Source organism: Lytechinus pictus, chromosome 7 (assembly GCF_037042905.1).
Source record: "Lytechinus pictus isolate F3 Inbred chromosome 7, Lp3.0, whole genome shotgun sequence".
Taxonomy (NCBI): domain Eukaryota; kingdom Metazoa; phylum Echinodermata; class Echinoidea; order Temnopleuroida; family Toxopneustidae; genus Lytechinus; species Lytechinus pictus.
The window spans coordinates 32,452,384-32,466,395 of NC_087251.1; the positions used below are offsets into that span (position 1 = coordinate 32,452,384).

General features: G+C 37.6%; 1 protein-coding gene across 1 annotated transcript in view; it reads left to right on the plus strand.

The window, feature by feature from the left end:
• Positions 1–14,012, plus strand: part of LOC129264536 (potassium voltage-gated channel subfamily H member 1-like) — a 105,176-nt gene that overhangs the window by 85,845 nt on the left and 5,319 nt on the right. Inside the window, exons 3-10 of the mRNA XM_054902418.2 lie at positions 1,429–1,557; positions 4,666–4,796; positions 5,325–5,535; positions 6,431–6,618; positions 8,994–9,405; positions 12,014–12,213; positions 13,143–13,395; positions 13,705–13,901. Coding sequence (XP_054758393.2) covers positions 1,429–1,557; positions 4,666–4,796; positions 5,325–5,535; positions 6,431–6,618; positions 8,994–9,405; positions 12,014–12,213; positions 13,143–13,395; positions 13,705–13,901 — 1,721 coding nt within the window. The remainder of the gene's footprint in view (positions 1–1,428; positions 1,558–4,665; positions 4,797–5,324; positions 5,536–6,430; positions 6,619–8,993; positions 9,406–12,013; positions 12,214–13,142; positions 13,396–13,704; positions 13,902–14,012) is intronic.

A 14,012-nucleotide genomic window follows, 5' to 3' on the forward strand; every position in this document is an offset into this window, starting at 1 on the left:
AGATTCTGTTTGTTTCTGTTTCCATCTTTCTTCCTCCTCACCATTTCCTCATACCCCCCCCCCCCCCTCTTCCTATTTTTCTCTCTCTCCCTCTTCTTCTCCACTCTCTTTCTCTTTGTCTCTTTCTCCTGGCTCGGTTTGTTTTGTTGTTGAGACTCCCCGCTTTTATCCTTTTCTCTCTCTCTCTCTCTCCCTCACATTGTGTTCCTGTCTACATAAGGTCATCCATTACGACTAACATGAAACAATCGAATGCCAAGACTGACATATTGATAGGAATATCGTGCGATCGTTGCTGTCTGCTTAATCTTCCAGTGATCGCTTGACGGATGAATAGTGTATCACCTAATAGAGTTCAGTTTACCATCTCGAATTGTCTACGTCACATGCATGGAACCTGCTGACAAATAGTCACGAATAGGGACAGTCAAAATGATATTCTTGGGGCCCCAACCCCTCTGCATCCTCCCTGGAAACCGGGATCCCCCAAACTGGTTCTATTACCCTGAGCGTAGAACTCATGTTAAACCGGCGGTAAATCTGTCCCGTACAGTTCCGCAGTTTCCTGCAAAAAGATATCTGTCAAGTTCACGAGTCCTTTCTTTGAAAAAATAGCGACGAGACAACCAGGAGCCCGTTTCATAAAGGACTTGCAACTGTTGTAACTTTGCCATAACGGCAACTCCCATGGTAACAGGGCTCAGCAGCCAATCAAAATCAAGGTTACCATGGCATTTACCATAATGGCAAAGTTACAACAATGGCAAGTCCTTTATGAAACGGGTCCCAGATCTTTTAAGAATTATTATCCGAAAGTTTATCAAACATACCTTTCAGGACAACAGTATCTTAAATGGTGAAACCGAAAACTTTATCATCCAATAAAGATTACATTTAAGAGTAATGTGGAGCGTTGTGGCCCAGCGGATTAGTCTCCGGACTTTGAAACAGAGGGTCGTGGGTTCGAATCCAAGCCATGGCGTAAATTCCTTCGGCAAGAAATTTATCCACATTGTGCTGCACTCGACCCAGGTGAGGTGAATGGGTACCCGGTAGGATTTATTCCTTGAACGCTTTAGCGCTTATGGCGGCTCAGCTACAGCCGGGGTAATACTATGATACCAAGTATCAGAGCGCAGTTGATTATAATATGCACATAGTAACTGAGCTATATAAATGGACATTATTATTATAATGAAATTAATCAGAATAAGTGAAAATTTTGTAGAAGAATTTATTTACTTTGAACATTTGTTAATCGCCTATTGGCTTTTTCACGTTCAACTTTTCTGCCCCTATACGTTTCTCCCTATTTAACACTCTCTTTCTCCATCTCTATAATTATCTCCCTCCCTCTCACTCCACCTCCATCTTCGCTATACATGTACTTTTCATCTCACCATCATTCTCTCTCTTTCTCTCTTTTAGGGACACCGATGTGGACCTTGGTTCAAATAGCTCCAGTCAAAGATGACAGGGATCAAGTGGTCTTATTCCTCTGTGTATTCAAAGACATCACAGCACTCAAGCAACCAATTGAAGATGACTCCGCTAAGGGTACGATTTATCCTCACTGACATACTGGTCATGTGAACTTAAACACATTTGTCAACATATCAAAGATCTTCTTTAAAATAAAATCATGAACTTTGGTGTGTGTTGAATTTCATAATGTTCATATGGATAACAAAAAACACCCTAAAAATTATCAGTATGTAATAAATTAATTTAATAAATTAATTTTAAGGGCTTCATTTTTACAACTATCACAGACTCAGATTTAAAAAAGTCAAATCAATGTTACCAATGCCTTCAAACCACTTATAATCATGATAATTGAATTTGAAATGATACCTGTAGACTGCAAAACGCCGGTGTTAATTCAACACCAGCTAGGTATCTATATCGGTCCGCACCAGAGAGGTGTTGAAACAACACCGGTTTGGCGTTAGGCTAACACCGATGTGGCATTTAAGCAACTTAAATTAGTGTTAAGCCAATATCGGTTTGAATTTTAACTGGTGTTGTTTCAACGCTTCTCTGGTGTGGACCGATATAGATACTGGGCTGGTGTTAAAATCAACACCGGTGTTTTTGCAGTGTAATATGTACAACACCAAAAGGATTTTTTTTCTCGAAATTACAAGGATGCAAGTTTAAATCTATCTCTGAATTTAGGGTTACACACTGATAATTGATACTGGAGGATATAATTTGTAGAATTTAGATAAGATTTATAGAGAAAACTCCACTCATAAGTCATAATGACATTCTCATCTTGTTAATAGACCGTGGTATTAGTTATTATGAAATCACTTTTGCCAACTATACCTAATTATGTTAGAGAAGGGCACTCCGAATAAGAAATTGCTTGAAAATGAAACGTTTGCACCGGGAGTAATGAGGTACCATTGATTTTGAAAAGAAAAGAAAAGACCTTCTTGAGAAAGCAAATGTAAAAGGTTTAGACTAGCATTTGACCCTGGTTTCAATGATAGAAGTCACATAGGGATGGCGCAACAAAAATAACAATAAAATAAAAAAATCTTGGCACAGCCCTTGAAGTCTCGACAGTTCGAATGAAATAAAAGTCATGTTTCAGTTTATAGAATGGTATATGCACTCAGCTCTCCACCAAAATCAAACACACCTTTTTGTAGCCCATGAGTTCAGGCATGAATCAACAATCTTGCTATTTCCGATAATGTCAAAGGATTAATTTCTTCTTCAACTACAATTTTTTATGTTCTTCACTGAGCTTATAGTTTTTAAATGCAAATCTCCGGATTTACATTTTAGGACCTCAAGCTCGCATATCCAAACTTGAAACGTAAATGTGAGTTTATGCTAAAGATCGTCAGAAAATTACTTATCTTTTCTCTAAAATTGCTTGAAGATGTACGATATAAGCTGCTTTTGCTTGTATTTGCGCTTAAATCAAAAGAATGCAAGCAATCGTTATTTCATATGCAAATCGTTCCAACGTCAGCAACATTCAATCTCCTATGGATGGTGTAAAGAGAATCATAGAGCAAAAGATTACATATATAGAATATATGGCAAAAAATAAAATGGCAAACAAATTGTAATACAACGGAACTATACCACCCCCCCCCCCAAAAAAAAAGATAAATAAATGAAGTATTATAATTATTTTAGAAAAATAGATGAATGAATAAGTAAATAACACATATAAATAAATAATTAAATAAATGAATAAAAGTAATAATGAATAAATAAATAAATAGATAAATAAATGAAGACAGGAAGAAAGAAAGAAAGAAATAGATCATAATTGAATGAATTAATAAATAATTCAATTAATGAGATGAATAGAAAGTAAGGACATTTTCTTATGAAAATCTTGCTTTATCGATGGTTTTTCACATAGTAATGTTTAAGCATGTTAAGTAGACAGAGCTTTACCATTTGGGAATTTCCCTCAGACTACAATCTAATGTAGGCCTTCCACAGCTAACGTCATCAGAGCTTAGTAAGTAATCTATATGGATAATATATTCTAGTTTATCACCTTCATATGCCAGTCATTGGAAATTCAAAGTTCCAGAATTTATAATGTACAAAGAGTTGCATGCCCAGAATAATTGAAATTGAAAGTTCTTGGGACATCGACATCAGGTTTAAGAGCTCATGTTTTTTTACCCAATGAATTAATTGAATATTTGAAGGATTCGCTATGGGCATTAACGGATTTGAAAAGAACAGACTAAGACCCTACTTTTCATGCCATGCATTTCAATAGCCTTTTAAAAAGCGGGAGATTCTAAAGCTTATTTGATTGAGACATTTCCTTATATATATAAAGTTAGGGACCTGGGAACGATTTTCTAAGAGGGGGTTTTCACTCCCAAGTAAAGGTTATTTACGTAAAACGAAATGCCTCTACATTATAACATACCGACCACATTTCCAGGGGTGCATCCCAGAAAAATCTTAGGGGTGCTCTGAAGCACCCCAGCTTCCAATGGCCAAGCATAATTATAATCGTATTCCTATATTAGATTATAGAGAGTTATCGCAACCACTACGTAGACGCCTTCTGGAACGCAATGAATCTATTGTGAATAGCCCTTCATGTCAAAGCAGGCTTTGTCGAAAATCGGTGAATCGAAATAGCAGTGTCGTCTTGGACTCTGGACAAACGACACATTTCGGATTTTTCGTCCGATCTTAATCTTAGGACGATCTGCTATCCCGGTCCACCAAATTTCGACAAAAACCTCTCAGCTGTCCATTGCGATTTGACTTGCATTTTCAATAGATTTACCACGTTGTAGAATCCGTCCTTGTAATTGCGAAAACTACTTATGTACATCCTACGCGGAAAATATCCTCCCCTAATATTGCTAGCTAGATGTTCGATAATTATATAAAATGCTTTCATCATGTTCATAAGTATATTAGATAGGTGAATTACTGTCTGATGTAAATCAGAATAATAGTAAAATAAGTTGGGGAAAAAAATCACACCGAATTTGTTCAATATAGTTGGTACCAGAACAGTTCTATTCAGGGTGTCTGTGCTAATAACAGATTAACTGTGGACTGACTAAGTAATAATGTGAATCAGAATCGTACTTTTATGAGTGGTCACAATGACGGTATGTATTTGATGTTGTGTCTCATCTTGTGTTTTATATTTAGGTGTTGGTCGTTTCGCCAAGCTAGCACGGACAGTCACACGTAGTCGATCTGTGTTAGTACAGGTCGCTCAACATTTACCAAATATGAAACAAGAGCAAACCAAACAGGCACAGATTTCACAAATTTCACATGTAAGTTAAGTGTAGATATATAGTTTGCAAGGGAAATATCTCAATTTTGTATTACAACTAGGGAAAGAGATTTGAAGTATACTGTATTTTGTATTAAAAGTTTTAAATTTTCATTTAGATTATTTATATTTGCAGAATGCATTCAAGCATTTAACGAATTTTGAACAATATATATGAAGAGTTATGAAATTAAAACTGAGAAGACAATTGGAATATTGATTAAATATAAATTGTATGCAAGGTGTTGATCGAAAGTAATTTCGTTAACCAGTATAAGTAGTTAAACATTGGGGGACATTGTGTCCAGGATATTTTTTTTATCTATTGTTTCAAATTGGAATGCAGCCGGACACTACAACGACCCTCTTTGTAATATTATCTTGGAAGAAATGTTTGCATATCTTTAATAATAGAAAATAGAGCCTATAAAATGAGCCTGTACCGATATGAATACAGTAACAAAATTGTCAACCAGTCATCTCCTAATTTCTGAATCTATGGTCGTTTCTTGTTTTTTTTATTCGACAGATGATGACCCTTGATGCTGAGGTCCTACCGCAGTACAAGCGCGAAGCGCCCAAGACACCTCCACATATCATCCTGCATTACTGCACATTTAAGACTATATGGGACTGGGTGATTCTAGTGCTGACTTTCTACACAGCAGTTGCAGTGCCTTTCAATGTGACCTTCACCTATTCTACTAACAATGAATACATTACTCTTGTAGTTATCGACGGTAAGGATGGATTTCAAAACATATTATGGTGCCAGTGGCGGACCCCCCCCCCCCCTCTGAGGATATGTGGAAAAGAATGAAGAAAAAAAAATAGAAAAAATGTGAGGAAAAAAATTCCCACCCCCTCCCTCCCCGTCCTGGCGCCGGGTCCTGGCGTCAAGGGGAAGGGGTGGTTGGAGCGATGACCGACATTCGTATTTTAGCCGGACACCATCTAATTTCATATGCGAGCAGGATCTTATATACATATCATTTTTACAAGAGTATCAAAATGATACTTTTATCTAATACAGTTTGGGTAATTAAGAACAACAATGATTAACCGATTAGAAGAGAGTCGTAGTGAGTTTCCTTCTTAACTTGGAGAATAATATTCCTTTCTTTTCTCCGAAACATATAAAAACTATTTTCTATAAGTAAAATATATATTAAGGGAACTGTGATATGACATAATAGCAATCAACTGGAATGATTACTGCAAATATTAATATTATGCAAAATCTAATTAGAAAGCTACAATTGAAAACAGACAATAAGCGTTGGTGTTTCAAACTAATAACAGGTAAATAACTAACATCGACTTGCGCCATAGGTTGGCGACGGTGTATGGTATAGAAAAAAAAAAAAAAGTGCCCACCTCGTTACCAAGAATGCATATAGCATTTTCATATAACAGAGCACTGTTATCTGAAAATGCTATATGCTGTCGATTAAACGCCTTGCTCACGGGCATAGGTGCCGTGGCCGGGGATCGAACCCCGGACTTTCAAATGTCTAGTCAGGCGCCTTAGACCACTCGACCACGGCACCTCCATGATGATGTGACACGATAGCACTACATTATTTCATTTGAATTCATCTATGTCAGTTCTTTTATTCATTTTCCTTTCATCAGGTATCGTCGATATCGTCTTCTTCATCGATGTCATCCTCAACTTCCACACGACGTTCGTTGGACCTGCGGGCGAGGTCGTGTCAGAGCCCAAAATCATACGCATGAATTATCTCAAATCTTGGTTTATAATCGATCTCCTATCGTGCCTCCCTTATGACGTCATCAATGCATTTCAAAATTCTAGTAATGTAAGTAAAAAATCAATTATGGCATTTTAAGGCGATGTATCACTTTTCTTCCACAAAGCATGTTTGCAATTGAAGTGTGATATGGTGCCTTTTTTCGCGCTCGAAATCCTTGATCTCCATGTCAACGATAATGCACGGCATATGTACTCTTATAATATGGATAACTAAATAAATGGCGCTTTATAAATGCCTATGATTATCATTTTGTGTATGCCTTCATAATTTGCCTTCCTTTTATGTCCGTATCTGTCTCTATTACAAGGTTTTCTTTCCACTCTTTTCGCCTTTCTTCACCCCTAGTCTGTCTCATTTTTAGTCTCATTCTATCTCTGTACTGTATCACTGTCTCTTTATGTTTAAAAGTCTTTATCACTTTATTGCTAACTCACACATTTCTCGTGTCTCTCTCTATCTCTGCCTCCTTCACATGCTCATTCTTTTTCTCTCTGTCTCCGAAACACTACCTATGTCCGTATCACTCTGGCTGTATTATCTCATACTTGATCTGACATAGGTAAATAAATTGCATAAAAATGCAATCACTGATGGTATAAAAATACAATTACCATATTTGTTTATCTCGAACTCCCAGTTGTATTATTGTGTTTTTCAAATTAGAAGTCAAAGTCATTTGTTATTCACCCTCAAACAAAAGTTAATAGGCATATCGCTTACAATTACTACCGCTGCGTTAAATACATGCATTTCAAGATTTTTACTTTATGCCATAAAGTCAAGGCCTCCGTTCTCTTAGTTCGCGCGCTCTTACCACTGTGTTGCCATGACAACAGCATCACAGATATACAGCACACTTTACAATTTCATCCATCTCCAACAAAATTTTGTTTTGAAAAGACCACTCCTTTGATTTGAGGCGATTGTCTTCTTTTCTCGTTACCGTCGTTGCTATGTCTTTTTCATGAAAAATAGAGGAGACGGCTTTGCGTGGCATAAAAATTGGCACAATGTCACGTGACTTTCACTCTCTCTCTCTCTCTCTCTTATTTCCTGTTCGTGGACCTTTGGAATTAATTTTCGTCATTCCAAGACACTTGTGACCTATTTCGTAAAATCTCGATTAGATTTGAGAAACAAGTTGTTAAAGAAAGCTCTAATTTATAGTTGGCCAACATGAGAGAATTGTGTCGGGTATTCATCGAAGAAATGATTGTTTGGTGAAAACCGTATAACATCAACCATGACAGGGTGAGAAATCAGTGATAAAATGAATAGATTATCGATATAAAAATAGAACTATATGTCGCCACTTGAAACATTTTCATGTACTTTTACCAGGAAGGTGCAAACCATCAGAAATGATGTCATTTATTCCGTAGAATACCGTGGTGACTAATCTGATTTAAGATTGCATATTTATCATACATAGTTCCAGTTTTCTCATGTATTCTCTTCTGTTTTTCTCATTTATGAGTCTCCTTCTAAATCTCTCTCTCTCTTTCTTTTCTACCTCGATATATCCCTCTCTTTCTACCCGCCCTTTCACACGGTTAAAAAAATCGTAATTTTAATGATGATTCCAGTGAAAAATAAGGCTAATGACGAATTTTCAGCACTTGTGAAACCAAATTAAAACATGATTAGAATCACGAACGCTAATCACAATCACGAATTCTACTCCGGAAGTGAATTCCAGTTCCATTCCATTAGTCACAGTTTTCGAGTGAGCGTTTGAAAGGTCCGATGATTCTAAAGACGAATTGCAATCATGATTACAATGATGATTCAAGATTCACGTGTGAAAAGGCCCTATGTCCCTTCCTGTATCTCCCCCTCTCTCTCTCACACACACACACATACACACCCACCTGCACGCATCATCGTGACTGTAGAAGGGTCTTTTCACACATGAATCTTGAACCATCATTGTATTGATGATTGCAATTCGTCTTTAGAATCATCGGACCTTTCACACGCTGAACTGTGATTTAAATTGGAATTCCCGAGAGCGAAGGCGGTATGTGTCCTTGGTGACTTGTCAATCAAAGTACTTCATCGGTACGATGAGTGCATGACAATTGTATTATGTTCGGAAGTGCTAAAAAATGACGCGTAAGCTCCGCCCCCCCCCCCAAAGATATTTTGGAGGTCAAGCCTTTCACACGTAAAATTCGTACCATGATCCTCCGGAGTAGAATTTGAATTCGTAATTGTGATTAGCGTTCGTGATTCTAGTTTGGTTTCACACCTGCTAAAAATTCGTCATTAGCCTTCTTTTTCACTGGAACCTTCATTCAAATTACGATTTTTTTTTACCGTGTGAAAGGGCGGTTAGATAATTGATAAAAGCGCTATATAATTAAGTATAATTCTTATCACAATCATTATCAATTTTTTCTCTTTTCATTTCTCATCAGAACAAAATCAGTGGAATATTCAGTGCCCTGAAAGTAGCTCGACTTCTACGACTGGGGCGCGTGGTGAGGAAACTCGACCACTACATCGAGTACGGTCTCGCCTTCCTCATCCTTCTCATGTTAAGTTTCGTCCTGGTTGCCCACTGGTTCGCCTGCATATGGTACACCATCGGACGGGGGGCCCTCTCCCAAAACGACACCAACTCGTGGCTTTACAAGTTCGGCAATGACATGCATGATCCTTACAAGATCTTAGAGAACGGAACGATAATAAATGGACCCGATGTCGGTATGGAATATGTAACAGCGTTGTACTACACAATGAGCAGTCTTACCAGCGTTGGATTTGGGAACGTGTCTGCTTTTACCACCTACGAACGCCTTTTTACCATTGGGATGATGATTATTGGATGTGAGTCAGATTATCAAATAGATTTACCACTCTAAGTGCAAAAGAGTTATTCTGGTGGGTGTTACATAAAGCTGTTCGTAAGTTAAAAGCGACTTTAAAGCTAAATGAACGTAGTTGCAGTAAAACACTGATTTCGTGAGAAAGTCTGTAAAACCAAGGTAAAGTATTGATATATCATCGTGGATCTAGATCTGGTATAGTTACATAAACTGAACTTTGTGAAATCATAATATCTAGCTAAAAAAACGATCACACTGAAGATCGCGAACACAGATAGGCACACGTGGGACAGTGTATTATTATTGTTGGAATAAAGACCCGACGGAAGTGACCGAATCCGCGCTTATTTCGCTTATTTCTCAGCAATTACACAATTTCTTCCAGAATCCTTTGGCACATATTTTTTATTCATACAAACAGACACTTTGGTGATCATTATATTAAATTCTGTAAAAAGTCATTGTGAGATCGTTCCCGAAACTGGAATTTACCTTTAAGAACGACTGGTGATCCTTTCTTACGCGCAAAACCCTCGCAAATGAACATTTTTGTGTATACCATTTACCTCAAGAAAGGTTCACCAGTCGTTCTTAAAGTCGCTCTTAACTTACGAACAGCTTTATGAAACGGCCCCCGGTCTCTAATCACACTTCTCTCGGAGTGATCATGATATGGACCAATCCCATTTGGAGTGAACTGTGCACCGTATATATAGATCGCATTATATCACCTGGGGAGCGTTTCATGAAAGAATTTGTCGGACGTTTTATCCGACAAGTCTTGTTTCATCCGACAGTTACCATATAGTAACAGTGTTTCTCAGCCAATCAACATCAAAGAAAGTTGTCAGATCTGACAACTTGTCGGACGAAAATTTTGATGAAACGCCCCCCTGGAGTGAACTGTGCACCGTATATATAGATCGCATTATAGCACCTGGAGTAAACTGTGCATCTTTTTTTTTCTTTTTGTCATTTGCAAACCTCACTTCAAAATGAGGGAGATCGTCTTTTTATAGAGAAGAGTGCGATTAAGGACCAGAGTATTTGAGATATCCGATACTTATTAGTAACGAATAGTCGGATAGTCCGAACACTGCTGGTCGTTGTTCCAATCGTTACTCAAAGATCAGAAATTGGTACAAAGTAATCGACTGTATTCTGTAATATATTCATTTTCATTTTTAAGGAGAAGTAAAAACCGGACAGAATGGCCTTAATATTGGAAGGGGCAGTGTGCGCCAGGCATGCACTACATTAGCTGGAAAAAGAATGATCGTCCATTTTAATAACCTTTTTTTCAATAACATATAACCTTAAAAATCTAAAGGACGGAGGGCCATAATAATTATTCCAGTTCAGTTTGAGTAAAAAAAAAAAGCGCGCTTCTGAAGATAAATATGCGTCCGAGTAACTCTATTCTTTCAAATCTTCTTCCCCGGAGCCATCAAAAACAAATCTCCTAAATGACCCGGGTTCCGTTACACAAAGATTGGAGATGAATCGCAAGTATGAAAGAACCGCACTGATTGGTCCCTGGTCAGTATTTTAAACCTAATGCGCGTGTAACATTGATATTGATTGGTCAGTTCATTTAGCGATTGATAGCTAATCTTTGTGTTACGGAGCCCTGATGATTCGAAGAAAGATTTACGTACTGCAGAGTCAGCGATTTATTTTCCAATGTTTTCGAGCAGGTGAAGAACCTGATTTAATAAGAAGGTATGGCTTCTTTGTAAAAGTTAAAGATGAGCATCAGGAATCGAGAAAATTGGAAGATATCCACATTATTTCGACTTAGTTTATCATTTATCCTTTTTTTTCTGAGGCTGAATGAATAATGGTTTATATTCGTTGTGACAGTGGTAGATAAACGTGTTAGTGTACGGATTATAATTTCAATAATGTAAACATGATCCGTAAACTTATAACACAATACGCACATAAATACAGAGAAACTTAATTGATTCGACAAAACTGGTCGAATTTCTATTAAACAATAATTCCCTTCGGAAACAAAGTATAAGCTAGTCATGTCATGTAGCTATTGCTCCGAAGAATGATTTATTGCTTTCACATGTATGATTGAACTGGTTTTCTTGCTTTCGGTATTAAACGATAACGTATACCAAATTGAGATGTCATTAACCCCTAACCTGTCAAATTTACAATAACAACGAGAGATTGATCTATTCTAGAATATGCAAAAATATAATCATACGTCATACATCTTGTAATAAAGTAAATCCATCGAGATGGTATACATCTCATCTTGTGATGCATATAGATCACCAATATCATTCCATTAAAAATAATTCAAGTAGCACGTGGGACTGCAGTAACGTACATTTCAGTAAATCCAGAACTTACACAGGGGTAAATGGAGCTTTACGCGCGTCACTCTCTTTCCTAATCCTATCTTCAACGGATTCTATCGTGCAATAGAGATTATCTTCATTCAGATTTCAGGCACATTGAGGCAATTAATGGTGGCTGTCTTCAAGAGTTTATGTATTCAAAGCAAGCAAGAGTTGTGAGCCAAGTTGAAATGACCCAACATATCTCTGCTTCTAGTTGACCAAACTTTTCATGAACCTTTTTTTTTGTAGCTCTGCTCTACGCCTGTATCTTTGGTAACGTGACAACCATCTACCAGCAGTTCACCTCAAATACAGCCCGCTATCACGACATGCTACAGAATGTCAAAGAGTTTATGAAGCTACATGGAGTCAGTAAACCACTCACTGAACGCGTGCTCGATTATGTCATCTCAACGTGGTCAATGTCAAAGGGCATTGACACAGAAAAGGTATTTGAATGACCAAGTATGATTGCGCACTATGGGGTGTCGGTGATTGTAGCTGAAGCTAGTGATAATGACACGAAGCTAGTGATAATGACAACGACAATGATGATGGTGGTGATGATGATGATGATTATGATGATGATGATTACGGTGATCATGGTGATGATGATGATGTTGGTGATGATGACGACGACGATGATGATGGTTATAGTGATGATGGTGATGGTGACGATGATGATGTTGGTGATGATGACGGTTATGATGATGATGATGATGATGATGATGATGATGATGGTGGTGATAATGACGAATATTATATGACGATGATACAAGATGATGAGATGGTGACGATTATGGTGATGGTGGTTGGTGGTAATCATGATGATGACGAGGATGATGATGATGATGATGTAGATGATAATGTGGGTGATGATGATGTTTGTGATTAACCGGCGATGTTTTCCTGGTGAAGGTGCTGATGGCGGTGAAGATGATGGCCGTTTTGATGAAAGATATATGATCTATAAATCATTAAATTTAACGATGACAAACTTATTGAGATGGAGAAGTTTGTAACCATCGGTCATAAGAAAATCCACCACTACTGTTCAGATAAGACATCAAAATCAAATACTGATATGCACCAATAACAACTCGTTCATTAAATTACAAGGGTAAATGAGCAACAGTAAGTACAACTTTTGAATGCGTCTCAGTTTATTCATGATTGATCCGTGGTTATTTTCATCTAATTGATTTAAATTTACCAAAAACAAATCCTTTTCTGAATCTGGTTTCTAAGACCTCATCTTATTATTGACAGCACACGGACGTTTTCACTCAAATTTTAAGGATTTCTCTATGTCGTATCATAACCATGATAATAATCCTAATTAGTTTCTCTCAAACGTTTTGATTCCCTCTATCTACAGGTATTAAGTTACTGTCCCAAGGACATGAAAGCCGACGTCTGCGTTCATCTCAACCGGCGCGTCTTCAACGAACACCCGTCCTTTCGTCTGGCCAGTGAAGGATGTTTGAGGGCGCTTGCCATAAGCTTTCAGATGAGCCACAGTGCACCAGGTGATCTGCTAGTCCACAGTGGTGAAAGCATTGACTCACTTTGCTTCGTAGTCGCTGGCTCACTGGAGGTGGTTCAAGATGACGAAGTGGTTGCCATCCTTAGTAAGTCATATATCCAATCCTTGTCATACGTAATTCTCTATCCTGAGTTAATCTTATTCCTGATTCTCCATCCTTAATAATTCATCATATAAAAGAACTTAAACATTCAGTACGTCACCCTTTGTCAAATCGACATCTTAACCAAGTAATCAAGAGATTTTGATTGCGTAAGCGTGACAACCAATCTGGTCGATCTAAAATTTATTTCGCTCTTTTTATGACAACCTTTATGAATTCAGACTTTTCAAAGGATACCTGGCTTCCATTCGCTAATTCTAATTATTACATCATTTGTTTACTGGTAACCAGGTAAGGGTGATGTCTTTGGAGATGCATTCTGGAAAGAGCAGGCCCTAGGACAGTCTGCAGCCAATGTCAAATCGTTGACATACTGTGATCTTCATAGCATCAAGAGAGACGATCTTCTCGATGTCCTCGATTTCTACACCCAATTTTCTACATCGTTCGCTCGTAATATGGTGCTTACTTACAATCTCAGACGCAGGGTACGTATTATTATCAAAACAACCTCTTACGATTCTCGAGACATCCAAAATGTGTAATGGGTTCCTTTTTTCTAATTTTCGCAGGTCATATCGAATTATTAAACTATATTT